We start from the raw sequence: 26,393 nt of genomic DNA on the forward strand, positions 1-26,393 counted from the left end.
CACAATGATGGCGGGAGCTGCCATGCAAGGCGCTAACCACCACCCATCAGGAGCAAGGGTGAAGTGTCTTGCCCAAGGACACAACGGACATGACTAGGATGGTAGAAGGTGGGGATTGAACCCCAGTAACCAGCAACCCTCCGATTGCTGCACGGCCACTCTACCAACTTCGCCACGCCGTCCCCTAACATACTTAGTTCTATCTTAAAGGTCCTGCTAATTTCTACATCAAACATCACTTCCCCTTCCCTCCCCGACTCCGTCAAGCAGCGTCTGAAATCCCTCTCGCTTGCACTTTGCAGGGTATCAACTGGTACCACTGGAAAGGACACGAGTTCTCCATCCCCTTTGTGGAGATGAAGATGAGGCCGTTCAACTACCGCAGCATCAGCAGCAAGAGGAGGCGGTCGGTGCCCGTTTAAGCCGCTGCTTAGAGACGGACGGAGTTTGGTAATGCTTTGCTAAACAAGTCCTGATCAGGAGGCAATAAAGTAAGTTTAGCGAAGGATCTGGTAACGGCCGCAAGCATCCGACAAGAGCCGTCTTTCCCTGCTGTATACCTCCTCCCGGGAGTTAAAGACACTGTATGTAATTTATTCATTGCTTTGAATGACAATTCTTGTTTTTTTTTCTGTAAAAAAAACATGACAAAAAAAAAAAAAAGACAAAAAGCAAAGCTAGGATGCGCTATTTTAACCAATAACACTTTGAACAACAACTCTATTGTATATGCCCCCAAAAGCCCACTACTGTAAGATATATATATATTTTTATAACTGATAGTGTGGCAAAGCTCCATCTTATTTCTTTATGATGACGTTCATAGAAAGCCCCTTTTACACTGACTGTGTTCAGAACCATCCAGGCAGTGTTCCTGCTTCAGGCATCGGAGCCGTAACAGAGTAGGACAGGGCCTGCAACAAGTGTGGGGATTGAAACAAATGTCATCTACAGAATATACACTGTAAAAAATTACCAGGATTTCACGGCGTTTTTTTCAAAGTAAAACATCATAATTAGAGATGTTCGATAATACTGGACTGCCGATATTATCGGCCAATAAATGCTTTAAAATGTAATATCGGAAATTATCGGTATCGGTTTGAAAAAGTAAAATGTGTGACTTTTTAATACGCCGCTGTTCGGAGTGGTACACGGACGTAGGGAGAAGTACAGAGCGCCGATAAACCTTAAAGGCACTGCCTTTATGCGTCACACGGTGAACCCACACCAAACAAGAATGACAATAATAACAATAACAATAACAGAACAAATACCCAGAACCCCTTGCAGCACTAACGCTTCCAGAACGCTACAATATACACCCCCCGCTACCTCCTCCCCCTAGAACCCTGCCCCCCTCAACCTCCTCATGCTCTCTCAGGGAGAGCATGTTCCAAATTCCAAGCTGCTGTTTTGAGGCATGTTAAAAAAAAAAAATGCACTTTGTGACTTCAATAATAAATATGGCAGTGCCATGTTGGCATTTTTTTCCATAACTTGAGTTGATTTATTTTGGAAAACTTTGTTACATTGTTTAATGTAGTGGTTCTCAACCTTTTTTCAGTTAGTACCCCCTGTGAAAATGTTTTTAATTCAAGTACCCCCTAATCAGAGCAAAGCATTTTTGGTTGAAAAAGGAGATAAAGAAGTAAAATACAGCACTATGTCATCAGTTTCTGATTCATTAAATTGTATAACAGTGCAAAATATTGCTCATTTGTAGTGGTCTTTCTTGAACTATTTGGAAAAAAAAGATAGGTTTTTATTTATATTTATAAAGGATTTTTGAATTGTTGCTATTTTTAGAATATTTAAAAAAAAATATCACGTACCCCTTGGCATACCTTCAAGTACCCCCAGGGGTACGCGTACCCCCATTTGAGAACCACTGGTTTAATGCATCCAACGGGGCATGACAACAAAATTAGGCATAATAATGTGTTAATTCCACGACTGTATATAACAGTATCGGTTGATATCGGAATTGGTAATTAAGAGTTGGACAATATCGGAATATCGGATATCGGCAAAAAAGCCATTATCGGACATCTCTAATCGTAATCGAAATGTACTGTAACGTTATAGCAAACGACTTAAAAAATGACGATACCCTCCTATTTCACTGCAATCAACAGTTATTTGACAGTAAAATACTACCGTGAAAATAATGCAATTATAGAAAATGAATTTGCTGTGTATTTACAATGAAAATGTTTACAGTGTATGTTCGTGGGAAGCTCAATGTGTTACGTCTCTCGATGCCGAATATTCCGTGGGATTTCTGTGTAAAAGAGGCTTGCAGAATTACAACAACATCAAAGTTGGAACTTTGAAGGCAGTTCAACCTTACTTGTTTTATTTACTGAATTATCATTTGAAGCATTACTTCCATGCATTTCTTGAAATGGTTGGTCTTCATTTTTTTAAGTTTGTTCCGGCGAAGGTTTGGATACCAAAGATGTGGTTGATGTGCAAAGAGCCCAAACTATTGCTTCTGTCCAAACTAACCAACAGAACTACACAAGCAACAATAGCAACCATGTTTGGGCGTAAAGTACAGTATTGACCCAAATATAAGACTGTTTTTTGTTCTCTAGAAAACTGTCTAAAAATAAGGCTGCCTTATATTTTGGGCCTGACAAAGACCGAATTTTACAAAAACCGAAGCATTTTTGGGTGGGGAAATTTTGACTATAATTCACAATCCTTAAGTCTTTTTTTTTTTTTTTATTCCAACTCGTAAATAAATATGAATAAAAGTCCGCTTATAATGGAGCCAATGGTAGCCATGACGTTATTGCATTTATTTTGACCATTAAACCCAATAAATAACCATCGAAAAACCGCCAACAATACTTCATTTTCAATATTAACCAAGTATTAGCAATATTGTCGTTAAGGACCTACATTTAGAGGTGCATTGATCAGAGAGAGGCAACTTCCTAATGTTGCTGTATTGACATCATTCTTCATCTAAATGAGAATATATGAACATCCTAACAGTCGGCATCCTAATGACAGCAGACCTTGTACAGTAAGTGATTTTTTATTATGTTTGTTGGCTCTCATGAAGTCTTCAGTGAGCAGTAATCAGTGATGTTGTCGAAGGAAAACGCGAACCTTGTGATGCATCTATGAAATTAAAGTGTCGCTCCATGCTTAAAATGAGCAAAATGCGTAAAAAATGCATTTTGTTATAAATGTGGCTGTAACTACATTACATATATACTTACATCATGTATATAAAACCTTATTGGAGGTGTTTGGATGTTTTTTTAAGCGCTTTTTAAACAGAATTGAGCAACTACAATTGGCTCCATTGTAAGCAGACTTTTAAACGTATTTATTTATTATTTACTATCTAGAATGCATTAAACATATATATATACATATATATATATATATATATATATATATATATATATATATATATATATATATATATATATATATATATATATATATATATATATATGGAGATTCACACAGCTGATGTGCCCAAACGAGTTCTCCCCAAGAGGCTGAGCTTTTCTTCTTGTCACTCACAGTTTTCTAAAGCAAACTATAGCAAATGGCGGCGAACAAATTCTTCCGTAGAGTCTGAGCTTTTCAAGTCATCCCATATTTCAGGGTATGGAGATTCACAAAAAAGAAAACGAACTGATGGCACCAAACAAATTCTCCCCAGCAGGCTGAGCTTTTCTTCCTGTCACTCACAGTTTCCCAAAATCGGGTTTTGAAAAAAAACCGAGAGTCATTCCATAATTCCGGTTATGGCTATTAACACTCGTAAACTGGCAGATGGGGCCAAATTAATTCTCCCGAAGAGGCTGAGATTTTCTTCCGGTCACTCACAGTTTTCCAAGACCGGGTCTCGAAGAACACAAGTCATTCCTTAATTTAGGTTATGGAGATTTATATAAGCAAACTAGTAAATGGCGCCGAACAAATTCTTCCGAAGAGTCTGAGCTTTTCAAGTCAACCCATATTTCAGTGTATGGAGATTCACACGAGAAACCTAGCTGATGGCACCAACCAAATTATCCACAACAGACTGAGCTTTTCTTCCTGTCACTCACAGTTTTCCAAAAATTGGGCCTTGAAAAACACGAGTCACCCCGTAATTCAGGATATAGAGATGTTTCCATGCAAACGAGCAGATGGCGCAAAGCCATTTCCCGAAAGCTTTTCTTCCCGTCACTCACAGTTTATCCTCTAGAAAAAGAGCGCCTTATACTCAAAGCCGTCTTATATTTGGGTTTATACGGAGATAAAAGTATCCAGAAACACCTTATCACTTACCAACACGTTGTGCATGCTTCCAACTGTGTGGCAACAGTTTGGTGAAGGTTCTTTTTTGTTCCCAGTGAACAAAAAGCGTGGTCCTTAAAGACATATTTGGATGACTTTAGTTGGCAAGGAGCGAATTTAGCGCTCCATTTTCTATGTTCACTTCCTGTCAGCACAGTGATCACATGACCAGATGCTTCTGTGTGTTTGTGTAGTGTCGTCTCCTGCTAGTATCGCAAACAGATAAATCTGCAACATGGCCTCATACTGTCAACACAAACGCATCTTTTTTTTTTTTTTTTTTTTGTGTCGTTAGTTTGTTTTGGGTCCCAACACAATCATAAGATGTTACCATAGCTGAGAGCAAGAGCTTGTTCTCGCATGAACTCGGCGGCTTATTTACAGATCTGTCTCCTTTTGAAAGGAAAATATATCACGTGAGGTGTATATTTTTGCTTGAGTTTTTTTTGGTGTGTCCTTCTAGGCATTCCCCTGTGTTCATCTAATATAGTCATGTAGACTCGGTTATATCTCGTCTTTTAATATCTATCCTCTTTTAGCGATATAAAAAAAAAAAAGTGCCACTCCTAAATGACAGCACTGCATGCCCACCACACTGCAGTCACAATCCCAATAGTCTTGAATCTTAGAACATGGTTTATTGGGTTTCAAGATACTTGTTGCAATAGTTTGATCTAATTTAGCCATTGTTTAGTGTGCACCCGTCATACGTCTACAGTATATAGATCTCTCATAGGGTGTTTTTATTATTGCGTTGACCGCTTGGCTGTACAAGGAACAAAGGGAATGTTAGAAATGCTATTTTGTACTCAGAGAATTTAAAGGGATTTCACACAAAAAGTACACCAATGTTTAGGAAACAACAACACGCTGAATAAATTGTGAATGTATTTAAAAGTTAAAATGGTGGTGAACGCAGCCCTGAGAAATAAACAACTTCAAATCGATGCAGTTTTTCTGTAGTTTTCAAGTTCTGACCGAGAATTAATTTTACTCTAATATTTTTACACATTAATCCTGCATTTTCAGGGGTAGTTTGTCCCCTCTTATTTGTCAATTTAAACATTATAATCAACATGATTTTGCCATTTTTTTGATGTAACAAACTCGCCGATTTAAGTCTAAAACAGGTGTTTAGTATATACAGTGTTGGCGCTAGGAACTGTCAAAATGGGGTCCCAGGGACCCCATCAAGTCAGAGAAATGGGGTCCTACAGTACATTTATGGGGTCCCACTTTTTTGCAACCGTTTTGAAAACAAATGATAAATGCATACTTGCCAACCCTCCCGGATTTTCCGGGAGACTCACGAAATTCAGCGCTTCTCCCGAAAACCTCCCGGGACAAATTTTCTCCCGAAAATCTCCCAAAATTCAGGCGGAGCTGGAAGCCACGCCCCCTCCAGCTCCATGCGGACCTGAGTGACGTGTCAACAGCCTGTATTCACGTCTGCTTTCCCACAATATAAACAGTGTGCCTGCCCAAACACGTTATAACTGTAGAATGATCGAGGGCGAGTTCTTGGTTTCTTATGTGGGTTTATTGTTAGGCAGTTTCATTAACGTCCTCCCAGCGCGGTAACAACACACAACAACAGCAGTCATGTTATTCAATAAATCAATCAATCAATGTTTATTTATATAGCCCTAAATCACAAGTGTCTCAAAGGGCTGCAAAAGCCACAACGACATCCTCGGTACAAAGCCCACATAAGGGCAAGGAAAAACTCACCCCAGTGGGACGTCGATTCTACCGTAAAGCAGTTCGTCTGCCGTAAACAGCAATGTTGTTGTAATATATTGAGTTGGAGGCAATAACCAGGCGAGGTGATGAAGTACGTCTCTTTACTGTAGATTTCAGAACAGACTCACACACTTGACGTCAGGTGCGCAACACCACGTAAATTGTTGGCCAACCAAAAAGTAACCCCAGTACGCTATAGCCAACATTCACCAGGAGATGGCAACAGACAAACATAGATCACTCTATTACATTCCTCCCCTTTTAGAAATAAATAAACAACCCAACCAAAAAATGCAGCAGCTCAATTAAAAAACTGTACTTAAGCCACATTCTTTTTTTTTTTTTAGTACTGAACTCTTAACCCTCATTTGTAAACAATAACATGCTTATTATACAAACAGTATTTGTACACCTTTAACACAGATTTTTATACTGTCTTCAGAGATTCAGTTTTTTTGGTGGTACTCGAAACCTTTCTGGGTACCTGCGAAAGGGTGTTCAGAATGGTTAGAAAAATAGTGACAGAGAATAGAACAAGGATGGACAATTCAACCCTTAACTCAACAATGAGTAGATGAGTGTTATGTGTGTGTATATGTGTAAATAAATGAACATTGAAATTCAAGTATTTCTTTTATTTATATATATATATATATATATATATATATATATATATATATATATATATATATATATATATATATATATGAAATACTTGACTTGGTGAATTCTAGCTGTAAATATACGCCTCCCCTATTAGCCACGCCCCCAACCACGCCCCTGCCCCCCCCGACCACGCTCCCCACCCCCCACCTCCCGAAATCGGAGGTCTCAAGGTTGGCAAGTATGGATAAATGTATGCCTTATCCTGTTATATCTCACATTCTATATTGCGTTTTGGAAAAAGGTTGTCATGACAGCCCCTTGCGGTAAAGTTGCCCAAGTGCAAACTGAGGCAATATTTGTGAGTGATAAAACTTGCGGTGAATCAAAATTTAAGAAATCGTACCAGAAAGTTCAAGACTTTGAAGACGACCAATAAAAACGCAATAAACGGGGACGGAAATTTGACCCAGCAAATATAAACAAAACACAGACGGAAAGCGATAACCGATTAAAAAAAAAAAACAAGCAAACCACTTGACTGTACAAGAAACAAAGGGAATGTTAGAAATGCTATTTGTACTCTGATAATTTAATGGGCTTTCACACAAAAAGTACACCAATGTTTAGGAAACTACACGCTGATTAAATTGTGAATATATTTAAAAGTTAAAATGGTGGTGAACGCAGTCCTGAGAATTAGACAACTTCAAATCGATGAAGTTTTTCTGTAGTTTTCAAGTTCTGACTGAGAATGAATTTTACTCTAATATTTTTACACATTAATCCTACATTTTCAGGGGTAGTTTGTCTCATCTTACTTGTCAATTTAAACATTATAATCAACATGATTTTAAATTTTTTTTGATGTAACAAACTCACCAATTTGAGTCTAAAACAGGTGTTTGGTATATACAGTGTTGGCGCTAGAAACTTTCCAAATGGGGTCCCAGGGACCCCATCAAGTCATAAAAACGGGGTCCCACAGTACATTTTTGGGGTACCACTTTTTTGTAACCGTTTTTGAAAACAAATGATAAATGTATGCATTATCCTGTTATATCTCACATTCTATATTGTGTTTTGGAAAAAGGTTGTCATGACAGCCCCTCGCGGTAAAGTTGCCCAAGTGCAAACTGAGGCAGTATTTGTGAGCGATAAAACTTGCGGTGAATCAAAATTTAAGAAATCGTAACAGAAAGTTCATTACTTTGAAGACGACCAATAAAAATGCAATAAACGGGGACGGAAATATAAAAAAAATACCGGCGGAAAGCGATAATCGATTAAAAAAAAAAACAAGCAAACAGGAGTTTTGACCCGGAGGAGGCAGGGTCGGTAAAAAAAATAAAATAAAATAAAATCTGTGTCCCGGGACGCGCGGACTTCCGGAAATGCGCCTTTCTGATTTCAATGCGTAAAAAGACACAAGGTGCATTAACGCCAACAGTGTATATACCACTGTACATCTGGGGACTCCTATAATCTGCGAAAATATGCTTTCTGGCACACGTTCGGTGCACATTCATTTTATTTATTTATTTTTTTACTCGCTTACCATCAAAGCTAAAAAGACAATTGTTTTGCCTTTAATTTTGCAGGGTTTAAAAAAAAAAGTTGCTTCTTTATTTTTCTCAAGCTGTATTAGGGCTCACACACAAAAAAACCCTGATGTGTTTTTTTCCTGATTTGTAAAAATACTGAAAAAATGTCTTGGTACACACAACTAACGGGTAATTTTTGTTTGCCATAGTAAGAAACATAAAATGACTAACAGTTACGATAAATTGTTTATTGCAATTGTATTTGATTTCAAGTGGCTTTAACAAAATCTAAAAAATACTTCACCACTCATATAATCTTTACTTTGAAGGTGACATGTTGTACTATAAGTGTGATGCTGTAACTTAACACTCATTTGACATGTTGCCATGGAAATGTTGGAAAAAAAAAATGAACTTTTGACTGTTGATACTTGATTTGTTGGATAAACCTTGGATATTGCTGTCAAAAATTTAGCTCTAGTTTGACATAAATGTGTACTATATAGTTCCTTTTTTAATACATTTTCTACATATTAATAAAATACTCAAATAGGCTGACTTTCGTGAGTTTCTTTTTTGTTGTTGTTGCAGTGAATGGCTAACATTTATAAGTCATTCTTTTTCAAGAAAAGTTTCATTTAGTCGCATGTTGTCACTAAAATGTACCCTCATCTTCATGGCAAAGGTGTGTATTTTTTAACAAATATTCCTCTATTTTTACACTGTGCAACATAGTGTGACACATTTTTACACTAAACAAAACTGTATTCACCCTCAAAGTAGTATACAATATTTTGTGTAACAAATTGTTTTACATTAATTGAATTTCAAGCTACTTTTTTACAGTAATATTTGATTTAACGTCAGTACTGGTTATAGATACCAAATATTTAATTAATTTCAAAAATATTAATGATAGTTTTTTGCAGTTGTAATTATTTATTTTTCGCCATATTACTATATTTTTATTAAATATTGGAGGTATTTATTTCAGTCTGTTATGTCTATAATCAGCAGGTTGTTGGTTTTTCTGTTTGTTTTTTGTGATGTCAGAATTTAAAAATGTTACATTGTTACCATTAAGGGACAAACCTTTCCCCTTTAAAAACAAAACTAAATCCACAAAAATAAATGAACATAATGATAGATTTTTCTACTTTTTTAAACATAAATATTTCCATCAGGTTCAGTCCTACTCATCAGATATATATGAATTTAGATATTTGATTAATTTCAGAAATTACCTCTTTTTGTGTGTCAGTGTTTTGATTTTAATAATTATTATTATTATTGTATTATTTTATGTTTTTAGTGAAATTTAATATTGTGGCTGTATATATATACAAAACCCAAAACCAGTGAAGTTGGCATGTTGTGTAAATCGTAAATAAAAACAGAATACAATGAATTGCAAATCCTTTTAAACCTATATTGAATTGAATAGACTGCAAAGACTAATACACCCCCATACCATCACAGATGCTGGCTTTTCAACTTTGCGCCTATAACAATCCGGATGGTTATTTTCCTCTTTGGTCCGGAGGACACGACTTCCACAGTTTCAAAAAACAATTTGAAATGGGGACTCGTCAGACCACAGAACACTTTTCCACTTTGTATCAGTCCATCTTAGATGAGCTCAGGCCCAGCGAAGCCGACGGCGTTTCTGGGTGTTGTTGATAAATGGTTTTCACCTTGCATATTAGAGTTTTAACTTGCACTTACAGATGTAAAGACCAACTGTAGTTACTGACAGTGGGTTACTGAAGTGTTCCTGAGCCCATGTGGTGATATCCTTTACACACTGATGTCGCTTGTTGATGCAGTACAGCCTGAGGGATCGAAGGTCACGGGCTTAGCTGCTTACGTGCAGTGATTTCTCCAGATTCTCTGAACCCTTTGATGATATTACAGACCGTAGATGGTAAAATCCCTGAATTCCTTGCAATAGCTGGTTGAGAAAGGTTTTTCTTAAACTGTTCAACAATTTGCTCACGCATTTGTTGACAAAGTGGTGACCCTCACCCCATCCTTGTTTGTGAATGACTGAGCATTTCATGGAAGCTGCTTTTATACCCAATCATGGCACCCACCTGTTCCCAATTTGCCTGTTCACCTGTGGGATGTTCTAAATAAGTGTTTGATGAGCATTCCTCAACTTTATCATTATTTATTGCCACCTTTCCCAACTTATTTGTCACGTGTTGCTGGCATCAAATTCTAAAGTTAATGATTATTTGCAAAAAAAAAAAATGTTTATCAGTTTGAACATCAAATATGTTGTCTTTGTAGCATTTTCAACTGAATATGAGTTAAAAATGATTTCCAAATCATTGTATTCTGTTTATATTTACATCTAACACAATTTCCCAACTCAAATGGAAACGGGGTTTGTAGATGTGACATAATGTACGTTCTCTCCACACACACACACACACACACACACACACACACACACACACACACACACACACACACACACACACACATCTTAGCGTCTTCAGCCAAAACCGTCCATTCAGCAGTTTCCTTATTCACTCTTCAATCAGCGCATATTCTAATTATCCGCTAATTATCCATGCAGGTGTCAGGTCAGCAGAAACAACCTGGTGACTAATCGGCCTTGAAACGAAAAGGCTTGTAGGAAAGGTCAGAGCAGTAAAAAGCAGAAGCAGAAGTGAAAGCTTCACACACACGATCCACTTCTGACTCGACTTCGCTTCTTCAACCACAAGATAATTAAGTTGATTTAACTTCTTGCGACATAAGCTAAAAAAAAAAAAAAAAACTCACCGGATGACCTTTTCTCTGGTACTTGTCCTCTTTTTTTAGGACCGAAAAAGTGTTAATGAGCAGAAGTCGGCATGTTTTTTTTGCATACACAAACAGTTGACATGTCAATCCTTACATAAAACACCAGTGATGATATTTAATGCTTTTTTTGTAGTTTTTATTTTAATTTTTTCAGTGCAACTTGCAGCAAAATTTATGTCTTGGGGTACTGACTTTTTCGGTGTATAGATATTGTTTAAAAAATACTATTGGCAGTACTGAAATAATGATTTGAGCACATTTTGCACACATTTTTGGTGTGTTTTGCTTTTTCTTTGGATTTTTTTGTACATGTATTTTTTGTTGTTGTTGTTGTTGCGACACTCTTTTCGAAAGAAGAAGTGATGATAATAAAACAACACGAGGAGAAAGGAAGTACAAAAACAGGAAGTTACATGAGGTTAGATAAGTGCATCCACTTATTAAAGTTAGTTTTAAACAGGGGTTAGCTTATTTTTACACTTGCGTGGCAGGCTAAAATGCTGCTGAAAAATTGACTTCCATGGTTAGTCAAGGTTTGGACCTTGGAAATGACTATTTGTTACTTATATATATGTTGCATTATTTCTCTGAGGAGGAAAATGTGAAGCTAGCATTTTGGAACAGATCATCCATGAATATTTCACAAATATATGTTGCTAAATAGTTGGACAGAGACTAATCCACAAAGATCTTCAAGATTTGAGGTAAGAATTTAAACACAATATATTTTTAATAATGATCATTTAAAAATCATGGAACTATGTTTCCTATGTTTTTAAGTATTCCCCTTTATTTGCAGTGGGGGGTTTATTTTAGTGTGGGATCATTTGTGTTTTATTCTAGTTTTAATTCAAAGCTACTGTTAAACTATTGCATTTTCCATGTGAAAAAAATGTACCAAACTAAAGTTCAACCTTCTCCAGTTTATTCTGGCAACCTGTTTTAGCTTTATTATAGTTGTAGCTGCTTTTAGTACCCACACCCACTGCTACATGATTTGGCTTTATTAGCAGGATTAGGCTGTTTTTATTTGTATTTTGTGGCCTTTGTGTGATAGTGGGACAAAAAAGTGACAGGTCGGCAGCATCGAGGGCCTGCAACCCCACAGCTTCAACCTTCTGGAGCAACTGCAACAGCTGAAGGACTCTAATGAACAATTACAAGTTCAAAGACAGGTATCTGACACACCCTCCACTGCATCCACGAGTAGTTTGCACCATAAAAATGCTGGCATTCGTTATCTATACAGTCGTGGTCAAAAGTTTACATACACTTGTAAAGAACATAATGTCATGGCTGTCTTGACTTTCCAATAATTTCTACAACTCTTATTTTTGTGTGATAGAGTGATTGGAGCACATACTTGTTGGTCACAAAAAACATTCATGAAGTTTGGTTCTTTTATGAATTTATTATGGGTCTACTGAAAATTTGACCAAATCTGCTGGGTCAAAAGTATACATACAGCAATGTTAATATTTGGTTACATGTCCCTTGGCAAGTTTCACTGCAATAAGACACTTTTGGTAGCCATCCACAAGCTTCTGGTTGATTTTTTGACCACTCCTCTTGACAAAATTGGTGTAGTTCAGCTAAATGTGTTGGTTTTCTGACATTGACTTGTTTCTTCAGCATTGTCCACACGTTTAAGTCAGGACTTTGGGAAGGCCATTCTAAAACCTTAATTCTAGCCTGATTTAGCCATTCCTTTACCACTTTTGACGTGTGTTTGGGGTCATTGTCCTGTTGGAACACCCAACTGCGCCCAAGACCCAACCTCTAGGCCAGGGGTAGGGAACCAATGGCTCTCGAGCCAGATGTGGCTCTTTTGATGACTGCATCTGGCTCTCAGATAAATCTTAGCTGACATTGCTTAACGCGATAAGTAATGAATAATTCCGCTGGTAATCACAGTGTTAAAAATAACGTTCAAAATATGAAACATTCTGATGCATTTTAATCCATCCATCCATTTTCTACCGCACCTGTCCAAGAAGTCGCATTAATGGTAAGAAGTATTTTATTTGTTATTGATTAGCTTCAGAACAACAATGTTATTAAACATAATAAGAGACTTATTATACTCTAAAAATGTTGGTCTTACGTAAAAATGCACGCATTTAGTTGTATTCAGTGTTAAAAAATATTATATGGCTCTCACGGAAATACATTTTAAAATATTTCGCTTTCATGGCTCTCTCAGCCAAAAAGGTGACCGACCCCTGCTCTAGGTTGATGATTTTAGGTTGTCCTGAAGAATTTGGAGGTAATCCTCCTTTTCCATCGTCCCATTTACTCTCTGTAAAGCACCAGTTCCATTGGCACCAAGAGTTGTAGAAATGATTGGAAACTCAAGACAGCCATGACATTATGTCCTTTACAAGTGTATGTAAACTTTTGATCACGACTGCCTAAAGAACGTAAATGTCCAACATTTACTGGCAAAATGTCAGTTGATATGTTAACTTTTTGAACAATGGGTTAAAGAAGTACATACATGTAGATGTTTGAAGGTTAGACACCTGCCTATATCTGAATTAGGGATGTCCGATAATGGCTTTTTGCCGATATCCGATATTCCGATATTGTCCAACTCTTTAATTACCGATACCGATATCAACCGATACCGATATCAACCGATATATACAGTCGTGGAATTAACACATGATTATGCCTAATTTGGACAACCAGGTAAGGTGAAAATAAGGTACTTTTTTAAGAAATTAATAAGATAAATAAATTAAAAACATTTTCTTGAATAAAAAATAAAATAAAACAATATAAAAACAGTTACATTGAAACTAGTAATTAATGAAATGAGTAAAATTAACTGTTAAAGGTTAGTACTATTAGTGGACCAGCAGCACACACAATCATGTGTGCTTACGGACTGTATCCCTTGCAGACTGTATTGATATATATTGATATATAATGTAGGAACCAGAATATTAATAACAGAAAGAAACAACCCTTTTGTGTGAATGAGTGTAAATGGGGGAGGGAGGTTTTTTGGGTTGGTGCACTAATTGTAAGTGTATCTTGTGTTTTTTATGTTGATTTAATAAAAAAAATTAATAAAAAGAAGATACTGATAATAAAAAAAACTAATACCGATAATTTCCGATATTACATTTTAACGCATTTATCGGCCGATAATATCAGCAGGCCGATATTATCGGACATCTCTAATCTGAACAATTATTATTTATTAGGGACCATTTACAAATCCTTAAACCGGTGAAGTTGGCACGTTGTGTAATTTGTAAATAAAAACAGAATACAATGATTTGCAAATCTTTTTTTAACTTTTTGAAATGTGGACTCGTCAGACCACAGAACACTTTTACACTTTGCATCAGTCCATCTTAGATGAGCTCGGGCCCAGCAAAGCCGGCTGCGTTTCTGGGTGTTGTTGATAAATGGCTTTCGCTTTGCATAGTAGAGTTTTAACTTGCACTTACAGATGTAGCAACCATCTGTAGTTACTGACAGTGGTTTTCTGAAGTGTTCCTGAGCCTGTGTGGTGATATTCTTTACACACTATTCGGTGTTATATGTGTTTAATGTTGCACGATTGCACCAAGAAAAATGACAGGTTTGTGAACCCGTTCTCAAACAATGGCAATAAAACTATGATTCTGATTCTGATTTTCTGAAGTGTTCCTGAGCACATGTGGTGATATCCTCTACAGTACCGCCTGAGGGATCGAAGGTCCGTAATATCATCGCTTGCGTGCAGTGATTTCTCCAAATTCTCTGAACCTTTTGATGATATTACAGACCGTAGATGGCGAAATCCCTAAATTCCTTGCAATAGCTCGTTGAGAAATGTTGTTCTTAAACTGTTCGACAAATTGCTCACGCATTTATTCACAAAGTGGTGACCCTCGCCCCATCCTTGTTTGTGAATGACTGAGTATTTCGTGGAAGCTGCTTTTATACCCAATCATGGCCCCCACCTGTTCCCAATTAGCCTGTTCACCTGTGGGATGTTCTAAATAAGTGTTTGATGAGCATTCCTCAACTTTCTCAGTCTTTTTTGCCACTTGTGCCAGCTTTTTTGAAACATGTTGCAGGCATCAAATTCCAAATGAGCAAATATTTGCAAAAAATAACAGTTTTCCTGTTCGAACGTTAAGTATCTTGTCTTTGCAGTAAATTCAATTGAATATAAGTTGAAAAGGATTTGCAAATCATTGCATTCTGTTTTTATTTACGATTTACACAACATGCCAACTTCACTGGTTTTGGGTTTTGTAGATGGGAGTGCAAAAGTTGAGCTGAATATTCACCCTCTAACCTGTAGGGATACACCTGAAAGAAATGATGACTGACATTTCTAGTTGCACAAAGTCATATGTGGCTGCACAACTAAAATTGTTTCAGCACAATCAACGTGAAGGCGAGACACTGCCTATCGATTCTCATGCTCTCAAATCATCAATGGACATAGCCATTTCAAACCATGACCTCATCTTTCATGATCAAGTCATTGAACATATCTTAGATGATACCCTGTGTCGAGAATTAAAGCAGCGCGTACTTTAAACACCACACATCTGCTTAATTGACCTCCGTGCGGTTGCCATTTTTTGGACAGAAGCCAGTAGACCCAACAGCAAAAGTCTTCCTTGTGCCCTGTCTTGTGACTTCCAGTGCGCTAATGTGGTTGAAGCCAATGCTAATTTGGTCACATGTAAGTCAACAGATGAAATGACTGAAATTAAAAAGTCTCTTCATAATTAGCAGTCTTAACTTGACGCAATAATGCAATATCTCACCACGTTCTGCCTTGTATCGGCGCAGTTAACCCTGAACTCTGACTGGCAGGTTCCTACATAGATTGTATACCATATTTTCCGGACTATAGAGTACACCGCACTTAGTAAATTTTAGAATACTTTTTTTTTTCCATATGTTGGTTGCTCCGGACTAACTCATTTCACGTTATGAAATGAGTTATCGCCAGAAAAAAAATGTGCAAATGCTTATTAATCTGATCAAATAAAACAAAAGTCATGGTCACACAGATTAGAGAGTTTCACAAACAAAAATATAATACTCGAAGAGAACCAATATGAATACAGAGCTAATGTTTCAACTTCAATGGCTTTAATTGAAATTACAGAAGAAATTACCAATGCAATAGATAGTAAAATGTGCGGCAGCAGTGTTTATGGATCTAACTAAAACATTTGACACAATTAATCACAATATTTTAATCAAAAAACTAGAACGTTACGGCATCAGAGGGTTAGTCTTAAACTGGATAAGAAGTTATCTAACAAACAGGAAACAATACGTGAAGCTAGGCAATCACACATCTACAACGCTAAATATATCCTGTGGCGTACCTCAGGGATCAATACTAGGACCTAAATTATTCAATCTCTATATAAATGACATTTGTAAAGTTACGAAAGATTTAAAGTTAGTATTATTTGCGGATGATACAACAGAGTTTTGTTCAGGAGAGAACACATAGAAGATAATACAAATAATAACAGAAGAAATGAACAAATTAAAAAGATGGTTTGACAAAAACAGACTATCTTTGAATCTCAGTAAAACTAAAATAATGCTATTTGGTAACAGTAGAAGAGAAAGTCAAACACAAATACAAACAGACGGGGTAGAAATTGAAAGAGTAAATGAAACCAAATTTCTAGGTATAATGATTGATGATAAATTGAACTGGAAATCTCATGTAAAAAATATACAACATAAAGTAGCGAGAAACACGTCAATAATGAATAAAGCAAAACATGATTGAGACCAAAAATCACTTAATATTCTCTACTGCTCGCTAGTGTTACCATATCGGAGTTACTGTGTAGAAATATGGGGAAATAACTACAAAAGTACACTTCATTCACTAACGGTGTTACAAAAAAGATCAGTTAGAATAATGCATAATGTTGGATATAGAGAACATACAAATCCTTTATTTATGGAATCAAAAATACTGAAATTCCACGACATAGTGAATTTGCAAACAACTAAAATTATACACAAAGCAAACTATAACCTGCTACCTAAGAATATACAACAATTCTTCTCAAAAAAAAGAGGAGAAATATAATCTTAGAGAAAAATGTAATTTAAAACATGTGTATGCACGTACAACACTTAAGACCTTCAGTATATCAGTATGTGGAATTAAATTATGGAATGGATTAAGCAAAGAAATCAAACAATGTACAAATATGATCCACTTCAAGAAACTCTTCAAACTTAAAGTGTTTACAAAGTACAAAGAACAAGAACCATGACAAACATTCTCAATTTATTTCATCCATCCATTCATTCATTCTCAAAATAATCTTACTTATCTCATCATATGAAATATGACTTGCTTCACCAATTATTATCATAAACGTATTATTATTTATTTATTTTTATTGTGATTACTTATGGAGTATATTGTGAATAAATTGTGAACAGGAAGTGAACAAAAAGTTTTAGCAACTGTTATGTAAAAGAAAAGGGGTAGGATTAAATAAGCTCTGGTTCTTTCTACTCCTTTTCGAACATGTTGAAATGAGAAACTGGAAATTGTGATGTATCATGTTGTATGCTTGCATGTTCCAAATAAGCTCAAACTCAAACTCAAACACTAGCTGCGGAAGCTAGCTCTCCAATCAGCTAAACAGACTCAATAACTCAACGGTGACAATTTGGTGAATTTACTGAGGATTTTGTGTGTAAAACAATACAAAATAAAACGCAATTGTAAGTTAATTATACAAACACAATCACTTGCTAGCATATTAGCTAATGCTAACGACGCTAGCTTCATTACATTATGATAGCACATACAAATATGCATTAAACGCTATTATCAAACATGTGACGGTTTTGTAAGTATGAATTGTTTCAGTTATATTGTAAAACGTCCAATTGTTGCTTGGAGTGATGAATGAACTTCGACTTAGACTTAGACATAGAAAATCTTTATTGTCCCCGAGGGGCAATTTGGTTTGCAGCAGTAGTCATTAAAAAACTAGGTTCAACAGTAAAATGAGGTACAAATACATAAAATACATAGAACGTACAAACCATCATGAAAGCATTGAGCTAAAAACTAAAAACATTTGTAAAACAATAAAAACTAATCATCACACGTCGCTGCCCACTAAAGTGACTGCATAGCAGCTAAGCTCGTTTAAGAAGCTCATTTATAAAGGCAACAGCTGAGGGAACAAAGGATCGTATGTATCTGTTGTTTTTGGCCTTTACCTGCATCCTGAGGGCAAGAGTCTAAACTCTGAGAAGAGAGGGTGCTGAGGGTTGAAGAATCCATACGATAAAAAACGCTATGGACGAATCGAAGACAGAACGGCACTTGTACTTCCGGTTCAAGGCACTAAACAGAAGGAAATACTGTCGACGTTCACTCGCAGCACCTGCAGGAAGTGAACTCGTCCAAACAATGGCGCCATAGCACAAACAATAACGAACCTTTTCAGTGTCTCTGTCTTTGTTTTATGAACACTCCTTGTTGAATACAAAACACTATGGCTGTTTTTTTGGGGGGAAAAATCCATAAATTAGCTGTTTTATAAGCCATAGGGTTCAAAGTGTAGGAAAAAAGTAGCGGCTTATAGTCCGGAACATACAGACGGTGTAGTTGTAAAATTTATTTAACAGGTTTAATTTGATTATCAATTTCATTAGCATGATTAATATATCGTTTTTTTTATTTCTTTAAATGTTATTTTTGTATTTGTTACATATATATTTTTGGGAGGCTTTTTCAATGAATGGGTTTGTTTAAAGTATTATTTCTTGTCCGTAGAAGTTTTTCTTTTCCAAAGCGTTTTCTTTCAAGTTGTTGTTTTGATCGTTTTTTGTTTTGTATGTTTATGTGTGCGTGTGTTTGCGACCATGATTGTGTTCCACAACAGAGACACAGACTATGAATTGTGATGTTTTGCCAGCAGGGCTTTTAAGTTGTCTGCTGCGTCAGGTGAACTTTACACTCAGCAAGTTGTTTCTACTTGACAGCTGGCACTGATGTCAAAGTGTGTCTTTGGGCTACACTCAAGGTATGCCAAAGAGTTTTTGATCAGAAAATATAGTAAGCGCAATAAAATACTGACAGGCGTAAATAAATAAAATGGTAAATAGTCTATTTATATAGCGCTTTTAGGGTTGTGCGGTATACCGGTATTAGTATAGTACCGCGATACTAATGAAACATTTTCTGTACTAGACCGCCTCTGAAAAGTACAGTACAGTAGTGTATATAGTCGATACTACTATGATTACGTCGATATTTTTTGGCATCACAACATCTTCTTTCGTTTTAAAAAAATGTATATTACGTTTATGAACTCAGGAAATATGTCCCTGGACACATGATGACTTTGAATATGACCAATGTATGATCCTGGAACGACTTGGTATCGGATTGATACCCAAATTTGTGGTATCATCCAAAACTAATGTATAGTATCAAACAACAGAAGTGATTATTACATTTTAACAGAAATGTTAAAAGAGAAAAGTAAGCAGATCTTAACAGTAAATGAACAAGTAGATTAAAAATTCATTTTCTACCACTTAATTTTGACAAAATAATAGAATGGAAAATGACACAATATGTTACTACATACGTCAGCAGCTAAATTAGGAGCCTTTGTTTGCTTACTACTAAAAGAAAAGTTGTCTAGTATGTTCACTATTTTATTTAAGGACAAACTTGCAATAAAGAAACATATGTTTGATGTACCTTAAGATGTTTTGTTAAAATAAAGCCAATAATGCAATTTTTGTGGCCACCTTTACTTATAAAAGTACAGAAAAGTATCAAAATAATTTTGGTACTGATACCGGTACCAAAATATTGGTATCGGACCAACACTAAGCGCTTTACTATACTACCCTACGTGTCAAACTCAAGGCACGCACCAATACTCCATCAGTGTTGGCGCTAGAATTTTCAAAATGGGGTCCCAGGGACCCCATCAAATCTTTAAAATGGGGCCCCACGGTAAATTTTTTGGGTGAAAACAAATGATAAATGTATGCATTATCCTGTTATGTTTCACCTTCTATATTAGGTTTTGGGGAAAAAATTAGTCATAAATGTTACTTAATTCATTAAGTCAAAGTTAAAGTACCAATGATTGTCACACACACACTCGGTATGGCGAGATTGTTCTCTGCATTTGACCCATCACCCTTGATCACCCCCTGGGAGGTGAGGAGAGCAGTGAGCAGCAGCGGTGGCCGTGCCCGGGAATCATTTTTATGGTGATTTAACCCCCAATTCCAACCCTTGGTGCTGAGTGCCAAGCAGGGAGGCAATGGGTCCCATTTTTATAGTCTTTGGTATGACTGGGTCGGGGTTTGAACTCACAACCTAACAATCTCAGGGCGGACACTTATTAAAAGAATTATACTAAAGAAAACAAATTTGTATCCATATGTAAATGTATTCAGCTTTAAACATTCATTCACTTTCATCTTTCCTTCATGGATCTAAACTTTACCGCTGCCGGTATTTTGTTCTATATTTTTATTGTAATATTTTCTGAATGTTTTTGTTCTATTTTTGGCCAAAGTAAGACAAAGAAAACTATGTGAAGTTGTCTTTATTTTTTTAGTTTTAATGCCATGATTTTAATAGTCCGGCCTGCGTGTGCACAGATTTTCCTCCATGCGGCCCCTGAGCTAAAGTGAGTTTGACACCCCTGAGTCTTATACTATACGAACCAGGAACCCTCAAGTTGTGGGCATGGCCGCTCTACCATCTGAAACACACTCGACCACACCGCCTCAAATAAGGAGCATGTAAATATTATTAAATGAAAGAGAAACATATCTAAACTTGTTCCAGGCATCAATCTCTACATCAAGTGGTATTTACATAAGAAGATTAAACAAAGTGCTTTGTTGAATCCAAGTATATCACATGTCTACATAAAAGTGTGCTTTCTTTTTGTCCTATTAATAGTAATGTTGTCGTTTTGTTTTTTATCTAACTTACACACACACACACAGTGTTGTGCATCCTCGCCACCACACTAAGTCACACAACTGGCTCTCTTGGCAGGAAACGCCAACAAAAGTGTTTCTTCAAGATAAATATAACAAGAGCTCTTGGGTTTCCTTTTTGAGCTCATCTTTCTGTCGTTATTGTTCATCTTATCTTCCTAATGCCTAAAGATGGAAATGATACAAATGTGACTGATTTTACACCAAAGGATACTCATACATTGTGTCATTTTAGTGTGTACACACAACTACACTATATTGACAAAAGTATTTGGCCACCCATCCAAATGATCAGAATCAGGTGTCCTAATCACTTGGCCCGGCTACTGGTGTATACAATCAAGCGCTTAGGCATGGAGACTGTTTCTACAAACATTTGTGAAAGAATGAGCCGCTCTCAGGAGCTCAGTGATTTCCAGCGTGGAACTGTCATAGGATGCCACCTGTGCAACAAATCCAGTCGTGAAATTTCCTAAATATTCCAAAGACAACTGTCGGCTTTATTATAAGAAAATGGAAGAGTTTGGGAATGCAACTCAGCCACAAAGTGGTAGGCCACGTAAACTGACAGAGAGGGCTCACCAGAGGAATTATGGTGTGGGGTTGTTTTTCAGGAGTTGGGCTTGGCCCCTTGGTTCCAGTGAAAGGAACTTTGAATGCTCCAGGATACCAAAATATTTTGGACAATTCCATTCTCCCAACCTTGTGGGAACAGTTTGGAGCGGGCTGTCACGCCAAATTTCTTCCCCCTACAAAAACCTCCCCCCCCCCCCATTTACTTCCGGGGTCATTTCCTCTTACGTCATTTCCTCTTACTTACGTCATTTCCTCTTACGTCATTGACAGCGATCGATAGAATCCAAGTCTCCTGAAAATGGTGGTGTCACTGAATGACATTTGTCTTTATCTTTCCCAGGGGACTTATGTCAAACACCAGCAGGCTTCGAAAAATTCCAGGCGGAGTGTTAGGGCCGCTGCTGGGAACTTCTGTCTTCGTGGTAACGTGCAAAAAATATTAATTAATATATAATACTGTTAAATGTCTGTACTTTAAATCAACATTATTGTTGAAACCATTTCATTAATATTAATTAATATATAATACTGTTAAATGTCTGTACTTTAAATCAACATTATTGTTGAAACCATTTCACTACAATATTGTGTGTGCTGCTGTCCTGTGTCAAAGCCGAAGTGTTATCAATAGCTGTCAATGACGTAAGAGGAAATTACATTAGTAAGAGGAAATGACGTAAGAGGAAATGACCCCGGAAGTAAATGGGGGGGGGTTGTAGGGGGAAGAAATTTGGCGTGACAGGGTCCCTTCCTCTTCCAACATGACTGTGCACCAGTGCACAAAGCAAGGTCCATAAAGACATGGATAACAGAGTCTGGTGTAGATGAACTTGACTGGCCTGCACAGAGTCCTGACCTGAACCCGATAGAACACCTTTGGGATGAATTACAACGGAGACTGAGAGACAGACCTTCTCCACCAACATCAGTGTGTGACCTCACCAATGCGCTTTTGGAAGAATGGTGGAAAATTCCTATAAACACACTCTGCAACCTTGTGGACAGCCTTCCCAGAAGAGTTGAAGCTGTAACAGCTGCAAAAGGTGGATCGACATTAGAGATGTCCGATAATATCGGCCTGCTGATATTATCAGCCGATAAATGCGTTAAACTGTAATATCGGTAATTATCGGTATCGTTTTTTTTCTTTTTTTTTATTAAATCAACATAAAAAATGTGCACCAACCCAAAAAAACTCCCTCCCCCATTCACACTCATTTACACAAAAGGGTTGTTTCTTTCTGTTATTAATATTCTGGTTCCTACATTATATATCAATATATATCAATACAGTCTGCAAGGGATACAGTCCGTAAGCACACATGATTGTGCGTGCTGCTGGTCCACTAATAGTACTAACCTTTAACAGTTAATTTGACTCATTTTCATTAATTACTAGTTTCTAGACTTCTATGGAAATGCAAGAACCGAGACTCAGATGTCCCTCGCCCGGACGCGGGTCACCGGTGCCCCCCTCCGGAGCCAGGCCCGGAGTTGGGGCACGATGGCGAGCGCCTGGTGGCCGGGCCTGTCCCCATGGGGCCCGGCCGGGCACAGCCCGAAGAGGCAACGTGGGTCCCCCCTCCAATGGGCTCACCACCCATAGCAGGGGCCATAGAGGTCGGGTGCAATGTGAGCTGGGCGGTAGCCGGAGGCAGGGCACTTGGCGGTCCGATCCTCGGCTACAGAAGCTAGCTCTTGGGACGTGGAACGTCACCTCGCTGGGGGGGAAGGAGCCTGAGCTAGTGCACGAGGTAGAGAAGTTCCGGTTGGATATAGTCGGACTCACCTCGACGCACAGCAAGGGCTCTGGAACCAGTTCTCTCGAGAGGGGCTGGACTCTCTTCCACTCTGGCGTTGCCAGCAGTGAGAGGCGACGGGCTGGGGTGGCAATTCTTGTTGCCCCCCGGCTCAGAGCCTGCATGTTGGAGTTCAACCCGGTGGACGAGAGGGTAGCTTCCCTCCGCCTTTGGGTGGGGGGACGGGTCCTGACTGTTGTTTGCGCTTACGCGCCAAACAGCAGCTCAGAGTACCCACCCTTTTTGGATTCACTCGAGGGAGTACTTGAGAGTGCTCCCCCGGGTGATTCCCTCGTTCTACTGGGGGACTTCAACGCTCATATTGGCAACGACAGTGAAACCTGGAGAGGCGTGATTGGGAAGAATGGCCGCCCGGATCTGAACCCAAGTGGTGTTTTGTTATCGGACTTTTGTGCCCGTCACGGATTGTCCATAACGAACACCATGTTCAAGCATAAGGGTGTCCATATGTGCACTTGGCACCAGGACACCCTAGGCCGCAGTTCTATGATTGACTTTGTAGTTGTGTCATCGGATTTGCGGCCTCATGTTTTGGACACTCGGGTGAAGAGAGGGGCGGAGCTTTCTACCGATCACCACCTGGTGGTGAGTTGGCTGCGATGGTGGGGGAGGATGCCGGACAGACCTGGCAGGCCCAAACGCATTGTGAGGGTTTGCTGGGAACGTCTGGCAGAGTCTCCTGTCAGAGAGAGTTTCAATTCCCACCTCCGGAAGAACTTTGAACATGTCACGAGGGAGGTGCTGGACATTGAGTCCGAGTGGACCATGTTCCGCACCTCTATTGTCGAGGCGGCTGATTGGAGCTGTGGCCGCAAGGTAGTTGGTGCCTGTCGTGGCGGTAATCCTAGAACCCGTTGGTGGACACCGGCGGTGAGGGATGCCGTCAAGCTGAAGAAGGAGTCCTATCGGGTTCTTTTGGCTCATGGGACTCCTGAGGCAGCGGACAGGTACCGACAGGCCAAGCGGTGTGCGGCTTCAGCGGTCGCGGAGGCAAAAACTCGGACATGGGAGGAGTTCGGGGAAGCCATGGAAAACGACTTCCGGACGGCTTCGAAGCGATTCTGGACCACCATCCGCCGCCTCAGGAAGGGGAAGCAGTGCACTACCAACACCGTGTATGGTGCGGATGGTGTTCTGCTGACCTCGACTGCGGAAGTTGTGGATCGGTGGAGGGAATACTTCGAAGACCTCCTCAATCCCACCAACACGTCTTCCTATGAGGAAGCAGTGCCTGGGGAATCTGTGGTGGGCTCTCCTATTTCTGGGGCTGAGGTTGCTGAGGTAGTTAAAAAGCTCCTCGGTGGCAAGGCCCCGGGGGTGGATGAGATCCGCCCGGAGTTCCTTAAGGCTCTGGATGCTGTAGGGCTGTCTTGGTTGACAAGACTCTGCAGCATCGCGTGGACGTCGGGGGCAGTACCTCTGGATTGGCAGACCGGGGTGGTGGTTCCTCTCTTTAAAAAGGGGAACCGGAGGGTGTGTTCTAACTATCGTGGGATCACACTCCTCAGCCTTTCCGGTAAGGTCTATTCAGGTGTACTGGAGAGGAGGCTACGCCGGATAGTCGAACCTCGGATTCAGGAGGAACAGTGTGGTTTTCGTCCTGGTCGTGGAACTGTGGACCAGCTCTATACTCTCGGCAGGGTCCTTGAGGGTGCATGGGAGTTTGCCCAACCAGTCTACATGTGCTTTGTGGACTTGGAGAAGGCATTCGACCGTGTCCCTCGGGAAGTCCTGTGGGGAGTGCTCAGAGAGTATGGGGTTTCGGACTGTCTGATTGTGGCGGTCCGCTCCCTGTATGATCAGTGTCAGAGCTTGGTTCGCATTGCCGGCAGTAAGTCGGACACGTTTCCGGTGAGGGTTGGACTCCGCCAAGGCTGCCCTTTGTCACCGATTCTGTTCATAACTTTTATGGACAGAATTTCTAGGCGCAGTCAAGGCGTTGAGGGGATCTGGTTTGGTGGCTGCAGGATTAGGTCTCTGCTTTTTGCAGATGATTTGGTCCTGATGGCTTCATCTGGCCAGGATCTTCAGCTCTCACTGGATCGGTTCGCAGCTGAGTGTGAAGCGACTGGTATGAGAATCAGCACCTCCAAGTCCGAGTCCATGGTTCTCGCCCGGAAAAGGGTGGAGTGCCATCTCCAGGTTGGGGAGGAGATCTTGCCCCAAGTGGAGGAGTTCAAGTACCTCGGAGTCTTGTTCACGAGTGAGGGAAGAGTGGATCGTGAGATCGACAGGCGGATCGGTGCGGCGTCTTCAGTAATGCGGACGCTGTATCGATCCGTTGTGGTGAAGAAGGAGCTGAGCCAGAAGGCAAAGCTCTCAATTTACCGGTCGATCTACGTTCCCATCCTCACCTATGGTCATGAGCTTTGGGTTATGACCGAAAGGACAAGATCACGGGTACAAGCGGCCGAAATGAGTTTCCTCCGCCGGGTGGCGGGGCTCTCCCTTAGAGATAGGGTGAGAAGCTCTGTCATCCGGGGGGAGCTTAAAGTAAAGCCGCTGCTCCTCCACATGGAGAGGAGCCAGATGAGGTGGTTCGGGCATCTGGTCAGGATGCCACCCGAGCGCCTCCCTAAGGAGGTGTTTAGGGCATGTCCGACCGGTAGGAGGCCACGAGGAAGACCCAGGACACGTTGGGAAGACTATGTCTCCCGGCTGGCCTGGGAACACCTCGGGATCCCCCGGGAGGAGCTGGACGAAGTGGCTGGGGAGAGGGAAGTCTGGGCTTCCCTGCTTAGGGTGCTGCCCCCGCGACCCGACCTCGGATAAGCGGAAGAAGATGGATGGATGGATGGATACTAGTTTCTATGTAACTGTTTTTATATTGTTTTACTTTCTTTTTTATTCAAGAAAATGTTTTTACTTTATCTTATTTATCTTCACCATACCTGGTTGTCCAAATTAGGCATAATAATGTGTTAATTCCACGACTGTATATATCGGTTGATATCGGTATCGATAATTAAAGAGTTGG

General features: G+C 39.3%; 2 protein-coding genes across 8 annotated transcripts in view; both read left to right on the forward strand.

Annotated features, from left to right (window-relative positions):
- The window catches only part of tnr (tenascin R (restrictin, janusin)), a 419,906-nt gene extending 413,487 nt beyond the window's left edge, over window positions 1-6,419 (forward strand). For all 6 annotated transcript variants that reach the window (XM_061979400.2, XM_061979405.2, XM_061979402.2 and 3 more), the window contains one exon: window positions 303-6,419. In XM_061979400.2, the coding sequence (XP_061835384.2) occupies window positions 303-422 (120 nt within the window). In that variant the 3' untranslated portion in view covers window positions 423-6,419. The remainder of the gene's footprint in view (window positions 1-302) is intronic.
- Window positions 6,420-10,687: 4,268 nt separating this feature from the next.
- The window catches only part of LOC133618968 (uncharacterized protein KIAA0040 homolog), a 39,084-nt gene continuing 23,378 nt past the window's right edge, over window positions 10,688-26,393 (forward strand). Inside the window, exons 1-2 of one of the 2 annotated variants that reach the window (XM_072915195.1) lie at window positions 10,688-11,722; window positions 12,076-12,193. The gene's annotated coding sequence lies outside the window, so the exon portion shown is untranslated. The remainder of the gene's footprint in view (window positions 11,723-12,075; window positions 12,194-26,393) is intronic. The other variant, XM_072915198.1, reaches the window with a different exon arrangement.

This window comes from Nerophis lumbriciformis, linkage group LG19 (assembly GCF_033978685.3).
Source record: "Nerophis lumbriciformis linkage group LG19, RoL_Nlum_v2.1, whole genome shotgun sequence".
NCBI lineage: Eukaryota > Metazoa > Chordata > Actinopteri > Syngnathiformes > Syngnathidae > Nerophis > Nerophis lumbriciformis.